Here is a 23,657-nt window from a genome sequence, read left to right as displayed (position 1 = left end):
TAAGTCCAAAAGATTATTGTCAGCTTGTTATACCAATTATATTAATTAGCAGACTCTTGTTCAAATTTCTGATACCAAGTGATCAGTTCAGTGTTAATCCAAACCACCGCTTTCCTCACAGCTGAACAGTTCGTTTAAGGCAGTTCATAATACTTTGTTACAACTGTAACTGTTTGAGATTAATATGTATCAGGTTGAAATTAGTGTACCGTACAGATGCTTCCGTTCTCCAGCTTGCAAGCATGCATGCGACGTCCCTCCTGGTTAGTGTTTCTCGTCACTGTCCGTTAGCTCTGGAGGGGAATCACTTCATAAGTCGCTCTCCATTTTTTCTCCCGGCGGCTAGCCGTATGGCTGGAATAATTCCTCGTCAGCCTGACTGGAGAATGAAGGATCTGTCGGCAAAGAAGACATGCACAACCCTGCGCCTTCAGGGTGTAGGCAGACGCCGGCCAGTGGATAAGCAAGATTGCTGCTGTCTGTATGAGAGTGTTTGACAGACGCGTTTCCCCGCCTACTCGAGAGTATCAGCGGCTTCCTCAGTGTCATTGACACTGAGGAAGCCGCTGATACTCTCGAGTAGGCGGGGAAACGCGTCTGTCAAACACTCTCATACAGACAGCAGCAATCTTGCTTATCCACTGGCCGGCGTCTGCCTACACCCTGAAGGCGCAGGGTTGTGCATGTCTTCTTTGCCGACAGATCCTTCATTCTCCAGTCAGGCTGACGAGGAATTATTCCAGCCATACGGCTAGCCGCCGGGAGAAAAAATGGAGAGCGACTTATGAAGTGATTCCCCTCCAGAGCTAACGGACAGTGACGAGAAACACTAACCAGGAGGGACGTCGCATGCATGCTTGCAAGCTGGAGAACGGAAGCATCTGTACGGTACACTAATTTCAACCTGATACATATTAATCTCAAACAGTTACAGTTGTAACAAAGTATTATGAACTGCCTTAAACGGACTGTTCAGCTGTGAGGAAAGCGGTGGTTTGGATTAACACTGAACTGATCACTTGGTATCAGAAATTTGAACAAGAGTCTGCTAATTAATATAATTGGTATAACAAGCTGACAATAATCTTTTGGACTTATGCAGATAGATTGGAGCTGTGGATAAAAACTCAGCCTAATGAAAATTTAAATACTTAGAAATTGTGTCCCAATTTTATATTAAGCAATTTTATTGTAAGTAAGTGTGTATAAAGCCGGCCGGCTGGTATTAAAGCATATAGAATTATATGTATATAATTATAAGTTTTTATTACTATATAAAATAAAATCTACATCGGATTTAATAAGCGCACTCTCATATTGTATTTTTTTTGTCTATATTAGGGGTAAATGACCTAATACCCCTGAGAGAGCTGCTTTTGAATCCGACAATTGCAGCGCCAGGAACACTGTGTTGTTTTCATTTAGTAGTTTAGTGTATAGGTACATTTAGTAGTTTAGTCTATAGGTACATTTAGTAGTTTAGTCTATAGGTACATTTAGTAGTTTAGTCTATAGGTACATTTAGTAGTTTAGTCTATAGGTACATTTCGTAGTTTAGTCTATAGGTGCATTTAGTAGTTTAGTGTATAGGTGCATTTAGTAGTTTAGTGTATAGGTACATTTAGTAGTTTAGTGTATAGGTACATTTAGTAGTTTAGTGTATAGGTGCATTTAGTAGTTTAGTGTATAGGTACATTTAGTAGTTTAGTGTATAGGTACATTTAGTAGTTTAGTGTATAGGTACATTTAGTAGTTTAGTGTATAGTTACATTTAGTAGTTTAGTCTATAGGTACATTTAGTAGTTTAGTCTATAGGTACATTTCGTAGTTTAGTCTATAGGTACATTTAGTAGTTTAGTGTATAGGTGCATTTAGTAGTTTAGTGTATAGTTACATTTAGTAGTTTAGTCTATAGGTACATTTCGTAGTTTAGTCTATAGGTACATTTAGTAGTTTAGTCTATAGGTACATTTAGTAGTTTAGTGTATAGGTGCATTTAGTAGTTTAGTGTATAGTTACATTTAGTAGTTTAGTCTATAGGTACATTTCGTAGTTTAGTCTATAGGTACATTTAGTAGTTTAGTCTATAGGTACATTTAGTAGTTTAGTGTATAGGTGCATTTAGTAGTTTAGTGTATAGTTACATTTAGTAGTTTAGTCTATAGGTACATTTAGTAGTTTAGTCTATATGTACATTTTATCTCTGATTTGCAGTCACTTTGATGATCTGAGATATAACTATACAACGCGCCCACTTTTCTATTTCTGATTTGTAATATATGTATTTTTTTTACTCTTCTCCTATTGGGCCTGATTGTGAGTCGATGTTGGACGCAGTGGAGCGACTTATTGCAATTGTGGCGCACGCATGATGCGCGTCACAGGAAAGTGTGTGATGGGCGTTTGTTGGCGGTGACTGGGAGGTGGCTTAGCGCACACGTGGAGATGATCCGTATTATGTCGTGTTATGGGGGTGTCGCGGGCGAGTCTGTGAAAGTGGCTGCGTACACACACGCTGGAGGCCGTACACAAGCGGGGAGACTGCACCTGCCAAAGGGCTGCTGTAAGTTTCCATGGTGCGTTCGATGGTGGCGTCCAAAGCCTAGCAACATTACAATAAAGTCACAGACGGGCGAGCGCCAACAGACGCAGGCACGGGCTCAGACCCGTTTTGTTTTGCTTTTATAATCACTTGCATGTGCGCAATCTGCATCATTGCTTATTATATAAGATTTGCTGTGTGGGGTCCCGCACAGCGGCCACAAGTCTGGACGCACTGATCTCAGCTCCCTGTCGGCAAGAACAGCCATTGTCCCTTTCATTGTCACTATACAGGGGCATAATAAGGGGTGTGTGAGAGGCGCCATCGCACAGGGCCCTGGGGTTGGCACCGTCACTGCCCCACGGCACCTGCATGTGACAGCACCCTGCGGCCAGCAGCACAACTGCAGAGCTGCATCCGAAGGCTGTGGAGCTATCCGGAGTGTCTTTAGGACGTGCCAGAGCCAGATGCCCCGCCCCCTAGGTGTGATGTCATGACGTCACAGGTTTAGGCAGAGGTGATGGCACAGGTCCCTGTTACAGCTATGGTCACCTACACCTTCCCCATGCTGGGTGCAAGAGATCTGTCTGCGATTGGCGTCTCCTCTGCGTCATATGGAGTAACTGGCTACTACCCATGACAGGCCCACCCATCGCATGCCCACCAGACAGGTCTCATCGTGCACGCACCCAGTTACATGGAGAAAAACAGCCAAGATCCCACTCAGAATAGTTGGGAAAGGTGAAATACGCGTCACCTTACTACAGCACATGCGCAGTTTGCCACATTCCGACCTGTGCATGACTCAGAACCAGGCCCAGGGTGCGTGTATGTAGTCACGTGGTGCCCATCCAATGCGTCGCTTTATAAATGTCTCCCATAGACTGCAATGTCTTATTCCAGAAAGTAACAAGATATACATGAACAATATCCAAGCTGTCTTCCCAGCCGCTGCCTCGTTTACCTCTTTAGTAAATACAGAGCTGCAAATAAACAATATGTATACAGTTGTCAGTGTTGCTGAATCATACCAGTGTCGTCTTTCTCCCCGTACAGAATTATAAATACATTGGCATCTGTCCCAGAATTCTTCTTGTCTCCGGTCTTCACTCGCACCGTGTATGTTGTTGATTTGGCTGTAACACAGAATACGTGACACGATGATGGTACCATATAGTGCGGCTGCTGTGTTACCTTGTCTACTTCTTGGCGGTAAACATCTTACTTATTAGTAACTCAGTGGTGATGCAGAACACGCGCGGCTGTGATTTATTACAAAAATATGCACATGCCTGTGTAAGCGTTACACCTTGTGCACTAGCGTGCCAGACTGAGCAAGCCCTGCCACGCCCACAACGCATATCTGAGCAGTGCGCAAGTGCACTGAGTGATCCGATTACTCCACCAGCAGTCGCAACAGCGGCTCCTCGAGCTGCCCCAGTCTGGCACAGAGTCTCCCTTGTATCTTTCTTAAGATATGGCTGCTGCGAATGAGATGGCAAGAAAACACGCCCCTGACACCCTCATAACACGCCCCTGACACTCCGATAACACACCCCTGACACCCCCATAACACACCCCTGACACTCCCACAACACGCCTCCGACACTCCCATAGCACCCCCCCCCCCCCCCCCCGACACTCAAACAACACGCCACCGACACTCCCACAACACACCCCTGACACTCCCATAACACGCCCCCGAAACTCCCACAACACGCCCATGACATTCCCATAAAACACCCGACACTCCGATAACATGCCCCCAACACTCCCATAACACGCCCCTGACACTCCCATAACACGCCCCTGATACTCCCGTAACACGCCCCTACCTTCCCATAACACGCCCCTGACACTCCCATAACACGCCCCTGATACTCCCGTAACACGCCCCTGACCTTCCCATAACACCCCCCGACACTCCCATAACACGCCCGATACTCCCGTAACACGCCCCTGACACTCCCACAACATGCCTCCAACACTCCCATAACACGCCCCCGACACTCCCATAACACGCCCCCGACACTCCCATAACACACCCCTGAAATTCCCATAGCACGCCCCTGACACTCCCATAGCACACCCCTGACACTCCCATAGCATGCCCCTGACACTACTATAACATGACCATGACACTCCCATAACACGCCCCTGACACTCCCATAACACGGCCCTGATACTCCCGTAAAACGCCCCTGATCTCCCCATAACACCCCCCGACACTCCCATAACATGCCCGACACTCCCATAACATGCCCGATACTCCCGTAACACGCCCCTGACACTCCCACAACACGCCCGACACTCCCACAACACGCCCCCGACACTCCCATAACACCCCCCTGAAATTCCCATAGCACGCCCCTGACACTCCCATAGCACACCCCTGACACTCCCATAGCACGCCCCTGACACTCCCATAGCACGCCCCTGACACTCCCAAATCACGCCCCTGACACTACTATAACACGCCCCTGATACTATAACTATAACATGACCATGACACTCCCATAACACGCCCCTGACACTCCCACAACACACCCCTGACACTCCCATAACACGCCCCCGAAACTCCCACAACACGCCCATGACATTCCCATAAAACACCCGACACTCCGATAACATGCCCCCAACACTCCCATAACACGCCCCTGACACTCCCATAACACGCCCCTGATACTCCCGTAACACGCCCCTACCTTCCCATAACACGCCCCTGACACTCCCATAACACGCCCCTGATACTCCCGTAACACGCCCCTGACCTTCCCATAACACCCCCCCGACACTCCCATAACACGCCCGATACTCCCGTAACACGCCCGACACTCCCACAACATGCCTCCAACACTCCCATAACACGCCCCCGACACTCCCATAACACGCCCCCGACACTCCCATAACACACCCCTGAAATTCCCATAGCACGCCCCTGACACTCCCATAGCACACCCCTGACACTCCCATAGCATGCCCCTGACACTACTATAACATGACCATGACACTCCCATAACACGCCCCTGACACTCCCATAACACGGCCCTGATACTCCCGTAAAACGCCCCTGATCTCCCCATAACACCCCCCGACACTCCCATAACATGCCCGACACTCCCATAACATGCCCGATACTCCCGTAACACGCCCCTGACACTCCCACAACACGCCCGACACTCCCACAACACGCCCCCGACACTCCCATAACACCCCCCTGAAATTCCCATAGCACGCCCCTGACACTCCCATAGCACACCCCTGACACTCCCATAGCACGCCCCTGACACTCCCATAGCACGCCCCTGACACTCCCAAATCACGCCCCTGACACTACTATAACACGCCCCTGATACTATAACTATAACATGACCATGACACTCCCATAACACGCCCCTGACACTCCCATAACACGCCCCTGATACTCCCGCAACACGCCCCTGATACTCCCGTAACACGCCCCTGACCTTCCCATAACACGCCCCTGACACTCCCATAACACACCCTTGACACTCCCACAACATGCCTCCGACACTCCCATAGCACCACCCCCGACACTCCCACAACACGCCCCCAACACGCCCTGACACTCCCATAACACGCCCCCGAAACTCCCACAACAGGCCCATGACATTCCCAAAAAACACCCGATACTCCGATAATATGCCCCCAACACTCCCATAACACGCCCCTGACAGTCCCATAGCACGCCCCTGATACTCCCGTAACACGCCCCTGACCTTCCCATAACACGCCCCTGACACTCCCATAACACGCCCCTGATACTCCCGTAACACGCCCCTGACCTTCCCATAACACCCCCCGACACTCCCATGACATGCCCCTGACACTCCCATAACACGCCCGATACTCCCGTAACACGCCCCTGACACTCCCACAACATGCCTCCAACACTCCCATAACACGCCCCCGACACTCCCATAACACGCCCCCGACACTCCCATAGCACACCCCTGAAATTCCCATAGCACGCCCCTGACACTCCCATAGCACAACCCTGACAATCCCATAGCATGCCCCTGACACTCCCATAGCACGCCCCTGACACTCCCATAGCACGCCGCTGGCACTACTATAACATGACCATGACACTCCCATAACACGCCCCTGATACTCCCGTAACACTCCCCTGACCTCCCCATAACACCCCCCGACACTCCCATAACATGCCCCTGACACTCCCATAACACGCCCGATACTCCCGTAACATGCCCCCAACACTCCCACAACACACCCCTGACACTCCCACAACTCGCCCCCGACACTCCCATAACACCCCCCTGAAATTCCCATAGCACGCCCCTGACACTCCCATAGCACGCCCCTGACACTCCCATAGCACGCCCCTGACACTCCCATAGCACGCCCCTGACACTACTATAACATGACCATGACATTCCCATAACACGCACCTGACACTCCCATAACACGCCCCTGATACTCCTGTAACACCCCCCGACACTCCCATAACATGCCCCTGACACTCCCGTAACACGCCCCTGACACTCTCACAACACGCCCCCGACACTCCCATAACACACCCCTGAAATTCCCATAACATGCCCCCGACACTCCCATAGCACGCCCCTGACACTACTATAACATGACCATGACACTCCCATAACACGCCGATGACACTCCCATAACACACCCATGACACTCCCATAACACGCCCCTGGCACGCCCATGCAACTCCCATTACACACCCATGACACTCCCATTACACACAAGCTCCTGACACTCCCATGACACTACCATAACATGCCCCTGACACTCCCATAACACGCCCGATACTCCCGAAACACGACCGATACTCCCGTAACACGCCCCTGACACTCCCACAACACGCCCCCGACACTCCCATAACACACCCCTGAAATTCCCATAACATGCCCCCGACACTCCCATAATACACCCCTGACACTACTATAACATGACCATGACACTCCCATAACACGCCCATGACACGCCCATGCAACTCCCATTACACACCCATGACACTCCCATTACACACACACACACACACACACACACACACACACAACAAGCTCCTGACACTCCCATGACACACCCATAACACGCCCCTGACACTCCCATGACACTCACACATTAGTTTGCGAGTGCGCAGCAGGGGATTCCTAGAGTTTCATGCATGTTCCATATTTCATATTTCGCTCAACTGTGCAAACATGGGCACTGCGACCACCTCTGAATCTGTCCCTAGTTCAGACTATGGCGCTAGGAATCCAGCAGGGTGCATTCTGGGAGATAAGGCTGCGAGTACAGAGGATGGGACTCATTCAAACGTGGAAGTACATTTTTGTTTTTTTTGGGGGAGGCGATTTTGTAGGGGCTTCTTATAGGAGGAGTGGGGGCATGTGTAGCCTCCATGCAGGCACAATGTAGACTCCAACACTGTGGGAAGTCTACGTACTACACATGCGCCATTCTACCGGAGATTTCCTCTGAGGAGACCACACAAGGAATGTATACTGAATGGGTGCAGGGAGTGTGGTGTCGCCCCCCCTGGACCCAGGGACCCAAATGCACCTCACATCCTGCATCTATTATAGATATGCCAGTGCTGCTATGAAACTACACATCCCAGAAAGCTTACAGCAAAACTGTGGCAGGGCATGCTGGGATGTGTAGTTCCAAAGCAGCTGGAGTGCCCCATGTTGACTACCCCTGCTATGGTGGACACCTGACATGGAAGATGTACTCCCGGCATAAATAGTACCAGTTGTGAGGTGGAAGTGTCTGATTGCATATATGCATGTAAACGTGGTTTTATTCCTTGCGTGTTTTTTTTCCTACGGAGTGCGAAGGTAGGGTCCTCAACATAATCCACGGAATGCATCTCCTAGTGGTAAATAGATCCCTATTCACCTTCCAGAGAATAGCGGCGCACCACTGATTGATATCAATACACCTGTGCGACGAGCCCCCAACCAACCGGAACCACCCAACCAGTGGCAGCTTTAGAGGTGGGGCTACAGCACAGTCCAAAATTCAAATAGGGGAGCCATAGCAACTGCCAGTGATTCCCGGCCGGCGATGTTTGGGGTGGCAGTTGGTGTGGCTCCCCTATCAGAATTTTGGACTGTGCTGTAGCCCCACCTCTAGAGCCGCCACTGCACCCAACCAAAGTTGAAATGTGGGGGGGGGGCTTTGGCCTTTCCAGCCCAGAATCATAATCTTGCTAAAAGTCAGATGGCGGCATAGCCCAAAAGCAAGATTTCGGGGTTAATAAGAACAATAGACTCTGCAAAGTATTAAAAAAAAATTGTAAGGCTATAGATTCATAATCGGGAACATACTCTATTGCTAAGGCCAGGGCCGCCCAATTAACAAGCCTCAGTCCTGTTGTATGAGATCATTTATACATAAGACACGGGCCAGGATCATGTATTCCTCGCATACTTAACGACCCTCATGATACGCTCCGCTCCACCACCATGTGACCGCCATCACTCCAGATGGCCTTACCGGTATTTATGCACTAAGGTAACAGAGAGAGAAGCTGCAGAAATAATGACTTTGTATACTGGAGAAACCAACCAGATAACTCCCCTCAGAGCTGTATACAGAACGCAGACCGTATGTTGGCGGAATGAATTGGAGGCTTGGGAGGAAGCGGCTGCTGGAATTCTGACTGTATAACTAAAACGTACACAATTCCAAGAACGAGACATGAATCACGGAGGCTGAGTCAGGATCAGAGCAGTCGCAGGAAATAGATGTGACGGTATTTACATTCTATAGACGGTATATTATATGGAATATACTGATAACTTCCAAGCCTAATGGGTCTGTGTACTAAGCCTTGGAGAGAGATAAAGTCACAGGCAATCAGCTCCTAACTGTCACGTTACAGGCTGTATTTCAAAAATGACATGTATTTTATCTCACTCCACTTTATCTCTCCAAGGATTAGTACATAAACCCTTTGCTACATCCGGCACACTGCAGGTAAGTTACAGTACAATGGGGGTCATTTAACACAGCAGAGCGAACGGGTCTCTACTGCGCTCTACGGGTAGTGCGCCGGCGCATGCCAGACGGCCAAAGGCCGTAGCAGGGATACGATCGCCTCTGCCTGATTGACAGGCAGAGGTGATCGCTGGGCGGGAGGGGGCGGAACGGCGGCTTTTGGCCGCCGTTTCGTGGGTTTGATCCGGCCAACGCAGTCGTGGCCGGACCGAATGGGGGGCGGGCTGCAGCGGCTGCGTGACATCACACGCAGCCGCTGCGGGCCGGGGAGCGATGAGTAACTCCCGGCCAGCACGCTAAAGCTGCGCTGGTCGGTAGCTGCTCTTGAAGTGCAAAGGCATCGATGCCTTTGCACTTTTGCAAGGGGGTCCGGACTGACATGCGGGGCGGAGTAGTCCTGTGCTGGGCGTCCCCCCGCATGTCAGGGAAGAAGATCGTAGCTGTGCTAAATTCAACTCGGAATGACCCTCAATGCACACAAAAGACTGTTGTCCTGTCTCAATTAACTATATGGCTGGGTTCCTGGAGAGGTTTGCAGAAGGATGGCAGAAATTGCAGCAGAGCCACGGCCACCACAACCAGAAGGCAGGATTGGCCATTGTGAAGTCATTCCCATTGATTAACGAATGAGGCGCAGTGACGATCCGTGTTTCGCGGAGCACAGCAGGCGCGAGATTGCGGGGATGGCACATTTTGAGTCTTTGCTGTATAGAGGGTGTAAGAACTCTGAGCTACTGTAGTCTCAACTTCTATCGTAAGAAATACAGGGCGGCCATAACTAAACTCCCCCTATTCAGAGAAGTCTCTAGCGCCATCTAACAACCAGAATGTCGCCAAATTTGGTAGGGAGACTCCTGGGACATGGGACGCAGGATTCCCGATAGGGAGACTACGGCGCTGTATAGCGTGAAAACAACGTGAAAATGGACAAATGTTTTATGCTGTGTTATAATAACGTAACAAAATAAAGGTTCATTACAATTTAGTCTTGTTATTCTTTTGTCCGTCTTCTACTAAGGCAGGAGGACACAAACCTTTCTGTTCCAAGCCCAGCGTTGCTAGCGATTGCTCGTCCCCATCTTCTTCCTTCTTCATAAACGCTTCGTTAACCGGTACCAGTTGGCGAGAAATCTGCCCATCGTCTTCATCCACCGCCAGCCATCTTTGGCATGGGAAAAAGTATCTGTAGGGTGCGCAGACACACATGACTATCGCTCATCACAAATACATAACAATATACCACATAGAAGTAATAAATTGTTCATAACATTTTGCGGAGAGAACACCAAAACAATCTTAGCTGTAAAAGCTTCAGTACCGGAAAGTTCTATACCGATAACTTACAAAATGGCGCAGAATGTTTTACTTCTTGTCAACAATTCATAACGCCTGCATAAAGGTGGTCATTCCGAGTTGTTCGCTCTGTATTTTTTTCGCATCGCAGCGATTTTCCGCTTAGTGCGCATGCGCAATGTCCGCAGTGCGACTGCGCCAAGTAAATTTGCTATGCAGTTAGGAATTTTACTCACGGCTTTTTCATCGTTCTGGAGATCGTAATGTGATTGACAGGAAATGGGTGTTACTGGGCGGAAACTGGCCGTTTTATGGGTGTGTGCGGAAAAACGCTACCGTTTCTGGGAAAAACGCGGGAGTGGCTGGAGAAACGGAGAAGTGTCTGGGCGAACGCTGGGTGTGTTTGTGACGTCAAACCAGGAACGACAAGCACTGAACTGATCGCAGATGCCGAGTAAGTCTGGAGCTACTCAGAAACTGCTAAGAGAGGTGTAATCGAAATATTGCGAATACGTCGTTCGCAATTTTAAGGTGCAAAAAAAAACTCCCAGTAGGCGGCGGCTTAGCGTGAGAAAATCTGCTAAAAGCAGCTTGCGAGCAAACAACTCGGAATGAGGGCCAAAATACTTACTTTGTATCATCCTTCTCATCTACTATCTCCACGCGGTCCAGGAACCAAGCGGCGTTCGTCCCCGAGTTATCGTGACGGATTCTCAGCTTTTTCAGTTCTCCCAAATCCACGGCGCTTATGGTAAATACATCCTCCTGGAGGCCAGTGGGAAAAGTAATTACATAAGTGCAAGGCTGAGGAATACTGTCACAATAATAAGTGAATTGCAAAAGAACAGGCAAAAACCATCAGCACTCATCACCTTATTGCACTATAGTGTAAAGCAAGATCAATTAGGGGTGTACCGAATCCATATTTAAAAGTAATGCAAACACCAAATACATGAACCAATAAAACTACTGTATATACACACTTGAATAGTGATCCAAACGTCCTGTGTCCCGTTCAGTGAGACTGCAGGGGTATCAGATTTAGGGTACATTCATGCACTAAGGGGGTAATTCAGATCTGATCGCTGGGTTGCTTTTTTTTGCTGCCCTGCGATCGTATAGTCGCCGCCTACAGGGGGGGAAAGAAAAAGCGCTGGGCAAGTGTGCCTTGAATGATGCATCACGCAGAGCCGGCCCTAGGCATAGGCAAACTAGGCAAATGCCTAGAACATTTGGTATGCTTAGGGGCACCAGCAGCTTCTGCTGATTAAAATGATATGCGGAATGCCTATATTCTGTGTGTGACTGCGGCTGTATCTGCATACGAAATGCTACATTACAGTGTATTCCTGGAAATCACTGTAATGTAGCATTTCGTATGCAGATACAGTCGCAGTTGCACACAGTATATAGGCATGCTGCATATCATTTTAATCAGCAGAAGCTGCTTGTGCATCCTAGCCACATAGTAATGCAAAAAAAGATGCATTTTCATAAAGAAAAGGTGCCAAACGTTAGCAGAGCTGCCAGCTGACTCATGCCAGGCATCTCCTGCAGAACTAGCGGCGGTGCTAGGGGGCACCAGCCAAAATCTTGCCTAGGGCATCATATTGGTTAGGGCCGGCCCTGGCATCACGCCAATAATGCAATGATTTCCCCTCTATGAGCCGTCAGGCATCCTCCCTGTGCAGCCCCAAGTGTCTGTGTGAATGGCTGATATATAGGAGATAGTGATCCCTTTCTAGCACACTGTCTGAGCTGCCTTCCGTCCTAGCCTGCATTACTTCAGCGAGACACCGCTCAAGCAAAGAAGTGAATGCCAACCAGAGGACAGACATATAACTAAGGATCGGCCACGTGCACTGCCAATCTCTGGGCCTGATTCAGAGATGTACGGTAATGGCCTGGCAGCTGTGATTTAGTATGCAGCAGCCGTGTAAAAATATGCAAATGCCGCAGCCACCGGGTTTTGTACTGAAACGTCCAACGGAGGCGCCTGAGATCCACTGCTTGTGCGAATGATGAAAGTTGATGTTGCAATGGCGTAGAAATGCTAGCAACGGCACCAAAACACGCCCCCTCCCCCCTTCCCTCATGGCCAGGGTCATCTTAACTTATAGGCACACTGGGCAGATGCTCAGGGCCCCACAATTCTAGGGGCCTTCAAGCTGGAGTGGACTGGGCCAGAGGGCATCTGCCTCCTGGGCTGGTGCATCCAGAGTTTCTTGGGATGCGTGTAGAGAAGGCTGTCCAGCTGCTCCCAGGCTGCCGGAAGACAACGAATGGCTGTCAGCTTGCTGATTGGCAGATAGCTGGAGCTATCCACCAATCAGAGTGCAGCATTCTCTACCTGCCTCCCAGCCTGCAGCCAGACAGTGAATGGCTTCTAGCATGCTGATTGGTGGATGGTTGGAGCTATCAACCAATCGGAGTGCTGACAGCCATTCACTGTATAGAAGCATGTGGTGAGACATTGTGGGACTGCAGGAGGGGTCATTTATGATTTTGTATTTATTTTTCATTTCCATGAATGGGTGTGTAGGGGCACCAGTGCATTGCTTTACCCGGGGCCTACAATGCTCATAGCCCAATCTCACCCTGGACATGAGAATTTTGTACACAACCCTATGGGGCTACGATCAAAAAGCACGAGTCCGGAGGTACCGTAATTGCGACATACAGCCACAATTTACTTTGCATTGCAAGGGAACTTGACCTTAATTGGATTAAGCCCCAAGAATATAATATGTTTCCTGATTGTCCTGCGGGTAAGAAGTAGATAGTACCTGCGCTTTCTCAAATTTATTCAGGTTGTTGGCCTTTTTGAGCTGGCGTTCACCGGTGTCCCCAATCTCCCCATAAATGGTGATGAAGACGTTGGCATCAGTGCCCGCTCCCCAAACAGTGCCCGTAAACACATGCACCTCATACGTGTTCTCTGGGAGAAGAAAATAATATATAGTATTATAGCACAGTAGTAAGTAGTGTTTAAACAAAAAAAAACCAAAAAAAGGACATGATGGTTTTGTACTAAAATTCCCTTAGACTCATCTTACGAACAGAAAACAGAACGTCAAGAGTTTTTTCTAAAATATCTTTGTTTTTTTATTCTTTTCCAGAATTGTCAGCTTATTATTGTCATTTTTGTGTCCTCTATTTCCATTCCGGGTCATTCGTTCCTGAAGCCATCAATGCGTCCTCATTATACTGCATGTACGTTTCTATAGCACCAGCCTATTACGCAGCGTTGTACAAAGTATATTTCATCATTCACCTCACTCCACACCCCACTGAAGAGTACAGTCAAAACTCCCAGCCCCATTATATATCTATATATATATATGTATATATATAGATATATATATATATATAGATATATAGATATATATATAGATATATACCGTATATACTCGAGTATAAGCCGACTTTAGCTTATACTCGAGTTAGTTGTAGGAGGGACACGGAGGGCACAGCGCGCGGCTCTCCCGTATCCCTCCTGCGTCTCCGGCGGCAGTGGCGTGTATGTGTTAAAGGAAGTGCACGAACCGGCACTTCCTTTAACACACACACGCCGCTGCCGCCGGAGACGCAGGAGGGACACAGGAGAGCCGCGCGCTGTGCCCTCCGTGTCCCTCCTTCAGAAGACAGCGCGGAATCGACGGGACAGCGCGGGAGCGACGGAGGGTAAGTACCAAACTGGCACTGTGGGGCATATCTGGCAGCATGAGGGCATATATGGCACTGTGGGGCACATCTGGCACTGTGGGGCATATCTGGCAGCATGAGGGCATATATGGCACTGTGGGGCACATCTGGCACTGTGGGGCATATCTGGCAGCATGAGGGCATATCTGGCACTGTGGGGCATATCTGGCAGCATGAGGGCATATCTGGCAGCATGAGGGCATATCTGGCAGCATGAGGGCATATCTGGCACATCTGGCACTGTGGGGCATATCTGGCAGCATGAGGGCATATCTGGCAGCATGAGGGCATATCTGGCAGCATGAGGGCATATCTGGCACATCTGGCACTGTGGGGCATATCTGGCAGCATGAGGGCATATCTGGCAGCATGAGGGCATATCTGGCAGCATGAGGGCATATCTGGCACATCTGGCACTGTGGGGCATATCTGGCACTGTGGGGCATATCTGGCACTGTGGGGGCATATCTGGCACTATGAGGGCTGTGTATGGCTAGAGCTGCATTTCCCACCCTAGGCTTATACTCGAGTCAATAAGTTTTCCCAGGTTTTTGTGGTAAAATTAGGTGCCTCGGCTTATATTCGGGTCGACTTATACTCGAGTATATACGGTATATATATATATATATATATATATATATATATAGTGTGAGAATGTGGAATGTGCAGGATATCTGACTTGGGATGTTATACTTTGTTATACCTTCCAGCCCGGATGCGTCTAGGGGCAGAAGTTCCACCACCAGCTCTCCGTCACCCTCTCCGCGCGCCAGCCACCTCTTGCACTCAAACTTGTAGGACTCCACCACTTCCATTGGCTGCAGCTCTTCCTCCTCCTTGGTGGCCTTCTTCTTCTTGTTCGTCTTCTTCTTCTTGTCCGTGGGCGGTGCCACTGGCCGCATCTGCACCCCTACCCGCTTGATCTCGACCGATTCCAAATACCAACCGTCACCAAAACCTTTTCCGTCGTGACCAATCCTCAACTTGAGAAGTTTACCAACGTCAGCTGCTTCTATCTGCAAGCAGGGCAATTCCAGTTAAAGGGCCAGTATAATGAAAATCATAAAATGTAAATCATTTGCATAATACTAAATAGAATTGAAGCTCAACATTCACAATAATTGAAACAACGTAATAAGACAGGTTCCGGATGACACGCCGACTGGAAGAATGCAGACAGCAAAAAGACCGACAACAGAAGACAGACAGACACCAGTCAGGCAGTGGTGAAACATTGACAGATAAAACTCAGACACAGGTAATATATAGACAATGGAAACACTGACAAGGCCAACAGCCCGACAGAACAAAGACCGACAGTTCATGAGTCAGATAACAATCACATCGACAACCCCAAAACCGACAGCAAATACATCGACAACAAAACAGACTGACACGTCATCCATCAGACAACAATGATACCGAACCACAACAGACCGACAGCATATACACAGACACATAAAAGACCGACAGAACACACATCAGACATGCATTAGACCGACACGCAAAAGGCCGACAGCGCATACATAGACAGTAAAAGAGACCGAAATGTAATTTACCGGACATCAATTAAATAGACAATCCCAAAATGCAGACAGCACGTACATAGACAGCTAAATGACCAACAATACATATAACAGACCCCAAAAAGACCGACGCGTAAAAGACCGACAGCCCATACATAGACAGCTAAATGACCAACAATACATATAACAGACCCCAATAAGACCGACGCGTAAAAGTCCGACAGCCAATACATAGACAGCTAAATGACCGACAATACATATAACAGACTCCAATAAGACCGACACGTAAAAGACCGACAGCCAATACATAGACAGCTAAATGACCGACAATACATATAACAGACTCCAATAATACCGACATGTAAAAGACCGACAGCCAATACATAGACAGCTAAATGACCGACAATTCATATAACAGACCCCAATAAGACCGACGCGTAAAAGTCCGACAGCCAATACATAGACAGCTAAATGACCGACAATACATATAACAGACCCCAATAAGACCGACACGTAAAAGACCGACAGCCCATACATAGACAGCTAAATGACCGACAATACATATAACAGACCCCAATAAGGCCGACGCGTAAAAGACCGACAGCCCATACATAGACAGCTAAATGACCGACAATACATATAACAGACCCCAATAAGGCCGACGCGTAAAAGACCGACAGCCCATACATAGACAGCTAAATGACCGACAATACATATAACAGACCCCAATAAGACCGACGCGTAAAAGACCGACAGCCCATACATAGACAGCTAAATGACCGACAATACATATAACAGACCCCAATAAGACCGACACGTAAAAGGCCGACAGCCAATACATAGACAGCTAAATGACCGACAATACATATAACAGACCCCAATAAGACCGACGCGTAAAAGACCGACAGCCCATACATAGACAGCTAAATGACCGACAATACATATAACAGACCCCAATAAGGCCGACACGTAAAAGACCGACAGCCCATACATAGACAGCTAAATGACCGACAATACATACATATAACAGAATCAAATAATACCGACACACAAAGACCGACAGATTATTAGGACAGGGGCCCATATATCAATGTCACAGACTTCTGAGACTTTCATTTCCCCAGCACTACCGTCCTACACACAGACATGTCGCCGCGTACACACCTGCACCCTTAGCTCCAAATAGCTATTGCGGGTGGATGGGGGTCCTAGCGTCCAGTCCTGTATGGTCCACTACCGCTGGCATGAGCTACCACCATAGCTCATCATCACCCCAGCAAGCCCCTGCGATACTCTCATCCGTAGAACTACAGGTCCCAGCCAGACCTGTCAGCGTTCTAACTAGCAAGCCCAACTCTTACAAGCTAAAGTCATGAGCGCAATGTTCCCCTAGCACCCCTCCGTAGCTATTGGAGGCGATAGCGGGCCGTCCAGGATGAGACGCTATGTGTCCCATCCACCCGCAATAGCTATTGAGAGTGTTGCGTCCAGATATTGACTCGACACCTTGACTGAGTGTACAGGGGTGGTGTAGGAGAACTACAAGTCTCAGGACTGAAGATATGGCCCTGTTTCTGAGTAAGAATACCTGTCTAATAAGTGTCTGTTATGTGTAATATTATATTTTGGCAATGAATGTGTGTCGGTCTTATTAATATCTGATATATGTCCTGTCGGACTTTTAACTGTCTGTATATGAGTTGTCTGTCTTTTGTGTGTCGGTCTTAATAATGTCTGATATATGTCCTGTCGGACTTTTAGTCTATGTATATCTCTTAAATGTCTATGTATTCGTTGTCGGTGTTATGTTTGTGTCGGTCTACTTGTTGTCTCATAAATGCCCTGTTGGAATTTCACGTGTCTATGTATTCAATGTCGGTTTTCAACCGTGTTTATATAATACGTATCTAAAGGATAAATGTCGGACTTTTTTTTGTCTGTGTATACGCTGTTGATCTTTTATATGTCTGATTAATTACATTGTCTAACTTATCTATGTCGAAGTATGATTAATGTCTAACTATTATTTGACGGGAAACCTCCAGTGTCTGACAAGCACTGTCGGACTAATGAATGTCGGTAAAATAACAATAGGACCGCTATACCACACCCAATAAGACAATAATGCAGCATTTTGCATTTGTTTCTGAACATTTAACCTCGGGAGATGCAGTACCTCCTGTTGGCCAGTATGTGTCACTGTAGAGTACTAAAGAAGTTTGGCAAATGATTAGCACTATCCATATACATTTGTAGAGAAGTGACATCTGCAGACTAATAAAGGAATATAATTGTATAATATATTGCATAACAAATGAAACGCCTTTGGTTTAATCCCCAGGAAAGAAAATGATAAAATTTCTATGTTTAGTTATAATTATTTTTTTCTTTTATGGTGCTGGTGGGGGGGGGGGGGGGGTATCTTGCTCACTGCAGGGGCACCAATAATTACCCCATGCTGCTCTGGTGATCTTTGTATAACCAAAATAAACCCACAACGTTTCAAAGGCAATATTAAGAATAATTCTATCATTCTGAAGCGATTCGCCGGGTTTATTCTGGATTATTTCAAGAAAAATCTGCCGACAAACCTTAAATATGTCGACAGCTCCTCTCTCAAAATCATTTGAGCGGCTCCGCAGGAAGGTCTCTTCCGTCTTCCCACGGTCCCCGTAAAGCTGCATAAAGACATTGGCGTTGGTACCTGCTCCACGCACATTCCCGGTCGTTACATTAACCTCATAATTAATAACTGCAGAGAAAACAGAACAGGTTCCAAATTCTAGACCACACTGGAAACTTCACACGTGTTACAATTCCCAATCGGGGGGAGACGATGGGAGCTGTAGTTCTGCAGAGTCCTCACAGCCACAAAGCTCACATTTCCTCCCATATAATTGTAAATATCGCTTTATAAGTAGCAGCGGTAAATCATTTATCATTAGAGGATGTATAAATATTCATATGTATATGTCTGGGGTCCTAATTTGTAGGAGAAAAACTAAGTGGCCAAGCGGCCTATTAATAGAAGTTCTCTTTTTATTTATGTAAAGTATCTGCACATTTCACGATTTTCATACCCCGATTTTTGCTTTATTTACTAAAGCAACACCTGCCAGAGGGGTCCTGTCTATACTTACCTCTCTCTCAAGTATCATTCAGCAGCTTGGAAGGCAAAGGTTTGCTGGGCAGAACATTTTACCCCTTTTCACCCTCTTGGGAGTCGAATCTGGAAAAATCCCTGCTTAGTGAGTGGCTGAAAATAACTGTCACAGTTTCCAGACCACCCAGCAGGTCACATGTTCCAGATCACCTAGCAGATGCACAGAGAGAGTTCACCAACTGTCACATTTCCCAGAGCACAATGGTGATGCATTGTAAATGGCAGGCGGACATTTGGCCACATAACTCCGAAACAAAACAACCAATTACAACACCAGACTGCGAATACAAAAGCCATAAGGCGAATAAATAAATAAAATAAATAAATAAAGTACTCACAATAAAGCATTTGACTAATGCAAAGTCTTGGCAAGCTCTTAAGGCACTTAGGTGGAAATTTATCAAATATTGGAGAAGGCTAAAGTGGAGAGAGATAAAGTACCCACCAATCAGCTCCTAACTCATTTTAAAACGCAGCCTGTAACATGGCAGCTAGGAGCTAATTGGCGGGCACTTTATCTCTCTCTACTTTATCTTCCTTCAAGCTTTGATAAATCTCCCCCATGGTACGTCATCCAGAGGCGGTGTTATACTTTGAACAAAAGATGAGAAAACTATCAACGTTTCTCTTATCTTAGAAATATCCCTCTTAGAGAGGCGTATCACTGATGATATATCCTAATTACATACAGACACATATTCTATCATCTATCACTAGTCACATCTTCAGGTTAATGTTCTGTACAAGTCAGCAGTTCCCTGCTTCCATATAATAATAATACGCTGCACTTGTAGTCAGCAGCGGGCGTGCATTATTAATGAGGACCAGAGCGCATATCACAGGCACAATTTGGGTGGAGGATGAAAGTGTATTCTCTGATGAACCGTAAGATGATCCCAAGTTACTTAGAGGATCTCCCAAGAGGTAACACAATAATACCTGGACCAATGACTCCATTATATAAGACACCCTGGAATGGCAGAGTGCGGCGAGGGCTGGGTGCGGGACAGAGACGTTTGCTGAGTGATAGTTTTCCTGCAGCAGAAACAGCCCCATCTCTTCTTAAGCAGCAGCGACACACTCAGCCGCGGCACCTGAAGCCCCCATGAGACACACTAATAAAACAATCCAGCCATTGTGTTAGTGACATGCTGCACATCAATGTCCCCACACACTACACACAGTAGACAGGGGCGTTTCAAAAGAGTAGTGGGCCGGTGTGTACCTCCAGGTGGGCCCCCTACTCTGCGCGGTGCAGTAGTATCCGTGATTTGCCGGAGACTACTGCACATACGCAGGTCTCCGGAAACATGGTGCCCACCATGTTCCCGGAGACCAATTTAAGTACTGCGCATGTGTGGCAGCCATTTTTCAATTGCAACGCCCAACGCTGGATTCCGGAAAGGTAAGTATTCAAATATGGGTGCAGTGTGTGGCCCCCCTGGACCCATTATAGAAACGCCAATGATAGCAGTGACCATGCACAGAGCACCTGGGCAGCAATTCCACATAACGGGGGAGAAATACCCAACCTACTACAGAGTGCAAGTGAAGGTGTTGCCCATAGCAACAAGATTCTAGCTGTCATTTTTCTAGAATATAAAAGATAAATAATAGCTAGAGTCTGCCCACTGTCAGCATTTGCACGCTCATTCCAACCCTGATTATGGTTAGGGGTAAGGTTTAGGGTTTGGCTAAACTGTACGTCGACATTCTGGTGACGACATGTTAAATGTCTTCATTATGAACATGTCAACATTTCTGTATGTCAACATTTCACAAGTCGACTTAATGTCCATGTCAACATTCCAACTGTAGCCATTAATAATCTGTCAACATTCTGGTGGCAACTGTCGACTTTCAACTCCACACCACTTTATATACATAGTAACATAGTAACAGAGTAATTGAGGTTGAAAAGAAGCAAAATCCTCATCGCGTTCAACCTGTTTACTGAATTAAGTTGAGTTGATTTTAATGTACCTGCAGAAGAATGTTTTATGCCTAGTTAACAACTACAATCACGTTACACCCGAATTAACAACTTCAATATTTTAAATGTTGTAACCTTGGATATCCTTTTCAATCACAAATTCATCCAATCCCTTTTAAATGCATTTACAGAGTCTGCCATTACCACCTTCCCTGGCAAGGAATTCCAAATCCTTATTGCCCTAACAGTGAAGAACCCTTTCCTCCGTTGCGTGCAGAATTTTCTCTCCTCCAGCCTCAGTGAGTGCCCACGTGTCCTAAACAGAGTTCTTTTAATAAATAATTCCTCTGATAACTCTTTGTAATTGCCCTTTACATATTTGAAGACATTAATAATATCTCCTCTTAGACACCTCTTTTCTAGAGTATACATGTTCAACCTAGTAAGCCTTTCCTCATAAACCAGTCCCTCAAGCCCTTTAATCAATTTAGTAGCTTGCCTTTGAACCTTCTCTAGTTCACCGATATCTTTTTTTATACAGTGGTGCCCAAAACTGAACACAATATTCCAGGTGCGGACGTACGAATGATTTGTACAGCGGCAGGATTACATCCTCGTCCCTTGTCTCAATTCCCCGTTTTATGCAAGCTAGCACCTTACTTGCCTTCTTTACTGCGCTTTGACATTGTGGCCCTCATTCCGAGTTGATCGCTCGCAAGGCGATTTTAGCAGAGTTACACACGCTAAGCCGCCGCCTACTGGGAGTGAATCTTAGCTTCTTAAAATTGCGAACGATGTATTCGCAATATTGCGATTACAAACTACTTAGCAGTTTCAGAGTAGCTTCAGACTTACTCGGCATCTGCGATCAGTTCAGTGCTTGTCGTTCCTGGTTTGACGTCACAAACACACCCAGCGTTCGCCCAGACACTCCCCCGTTTCTCCGGCCACTCCTGCGTTTTTTCCGGAAACGGTAGCGTTTTGATCCACACGCCCATAAAACGCCGTGTTTCCGCCCAGTAACACCCATTTCCTGTCAATCACACTACGATCGCCGGAGCGAAGAAAAAGCCGTGAGTAAAAATACTATCTTCATTGTTAAATTACTTGGCGCAGTCGCAGTGCGAATATTGCGCATGCGTACTAAGCGGAATTTCACTGCGATGCGATGAAAATTACCGAGCGATCAACTCGGAATGAGGGCCTGTATACGGTTATTAAGTTTACAATGAGTACCCTCAAATCCTTTTCCAAAACTGTTACCGCTAGACTTTCCCTGTTTAATATGTAGGATGCAAGTTTGTTTTTAGTCCCAAAATGCATAACCTTGCATTTTTCTATATTGAACCTCATTTTCCACTTAAACGACCATACTTCAAGTTTATATAAGTCATTCTGCAGAGACTCCACATCATTTTCTGAATTAATTACCCTACACAGTTCAGTATCATCTGTAAAGATTGACACTGTGCTTTCCAGGCCTATTTCTAGGTCACTGATAAATATGTTGAACAGTAGTGGCCCGAGTACTGACCCCTGTGGAATTCCGCTGACTACTGGTGTCCAGCTTGAAGACTTCCCACTGACCACTACTCGCTGTACCTTGTTTTCCAGCCAGTTGCTTATCCATGTACAAAACAGTGTTTCCTAGGACAAGCTTTTTTAATTTGATGACTAATCTCCTGTGAGGCACTGTATCGAAGGCTTTTGCAAAATCTAAGTAACCACATCCACTGCTTTTCCCTGGTCAAGATTGTCGCTCACTTCCTCATAGAAGTTAACTAAGTTAGTTTGACATGATCTGTTCCTCACAAACCCGTGCTGGCTCTTGCTAATAATCTTAGTGATCTGCAGATACTCCTGTATACTGTCCCTTAGAATTCCTTCCAATATTTTCCCCACTATAGATGTCATACTAATCGGCCTGTAGTTACCCGGATGATTTCTCGGTCCTGTACAGTAAAGGGTGGAGTGTGCAGCCAGATGTTCATCCTGGTAGGACAAGAGTACCATTCCCCAAAGAGAGGACATTGGGAATTAAATTGGAGCCTTCAAAAATACCTCTGGCGGCACTGAACCACTGGAGCACTGTACTACCTTTTTCCTGGCAGCAGTGGGAGGAAGCAACCTCATAGCCACGCCTCTAGGACTTCGGTCGCAAACAATTTATCCTGCCGCCTACTCAACAATGCGTTCATGCCATAAGTATCCAGAGAGCATGGAGTCCCCTACAAGCCATACTTCTACACCAATCATGTTCAGTGATAGTATTTATGCTAATGTTATGCTTATTTTTATAAATAAATAATAATAATTAATATTGAACATGTAAACATTATTTTTTTTTAAAGTAGAACAAAATATAAATAACAGCTAAATATTGCGCTTGATTCTGCTTTGGAAGTAAAGCAAAAAAAGCAACTAGCTTTGTATTTGGAAAAAACCCTGCTGCAATGCAAGGAGAGCAAAAACATTTCTATT

At 46.9% G+C, this 23,657-nt stretch overlaps 1 protein-coding gene across 2 annotated transcripts in view; it reads right to left on the bottom strand.

The window, feature by feature from the left end:
- LOXHD1 (lipoxygenase homology PLAT domains 1) overlaps positions 1-23,657 on the bottom strand; it is a 391,860-nt gene that overhangs the window by 84,069 nt on the left and 284,134 nt on the right. The window contains exons 24-29 of one of the 2 annotated variants that reach the window (XM_063958520.1): positions 18,672-18,832; positions 15,258-15,570; positions 13,636-13,787; positions 11,481-11,614; positions 10,591-10,739; positions 3,574-3,678 (exon numbers count right to left, since the gene is read on the bottom strand). In XM_063958520.1, the coding sequence (XP_063814590.1) occupies positions 3,574-3,678; positions 10,591-10,739; positions 11,481-11,614; positions 13,636-13,787; positions 15,258-15,570; positions 18,672-18,832 (1,014 nt within the window). The remainder of the gene's footprint in view (positions 1-3,573; positions 3,679-10,590; positions 10,740-11,480; positions 11,615-13,635; positions 13,788-15,257; positions 15,571-18,671; positions 18,833-23,657) is intronic. The other variant, XM_063958528.1, reaches the window with a different exon arrangement.

Source organism: Pseudophryne corroboree, chromosome 1 (assembly GCF_028390025.1).
Source record: "Pseudophryne corroboree isolate aPseCor3 chromosome 1, aPseCor3.hap2, whole genome shotgun sequence".
In the NCBI taxonomy this organism is placed as follows: Eukaryota; Metazoa; Chordata; class Amphibia; order Anura; family Myobatrachidae; genus Pseudophryne; species Pseudophryne corroboree.
The sequence above is the reverse complement of the archived record's forward strand: the minus strand, read 5'-3'. Positions and strand labels throughout refer to the sequence as shown.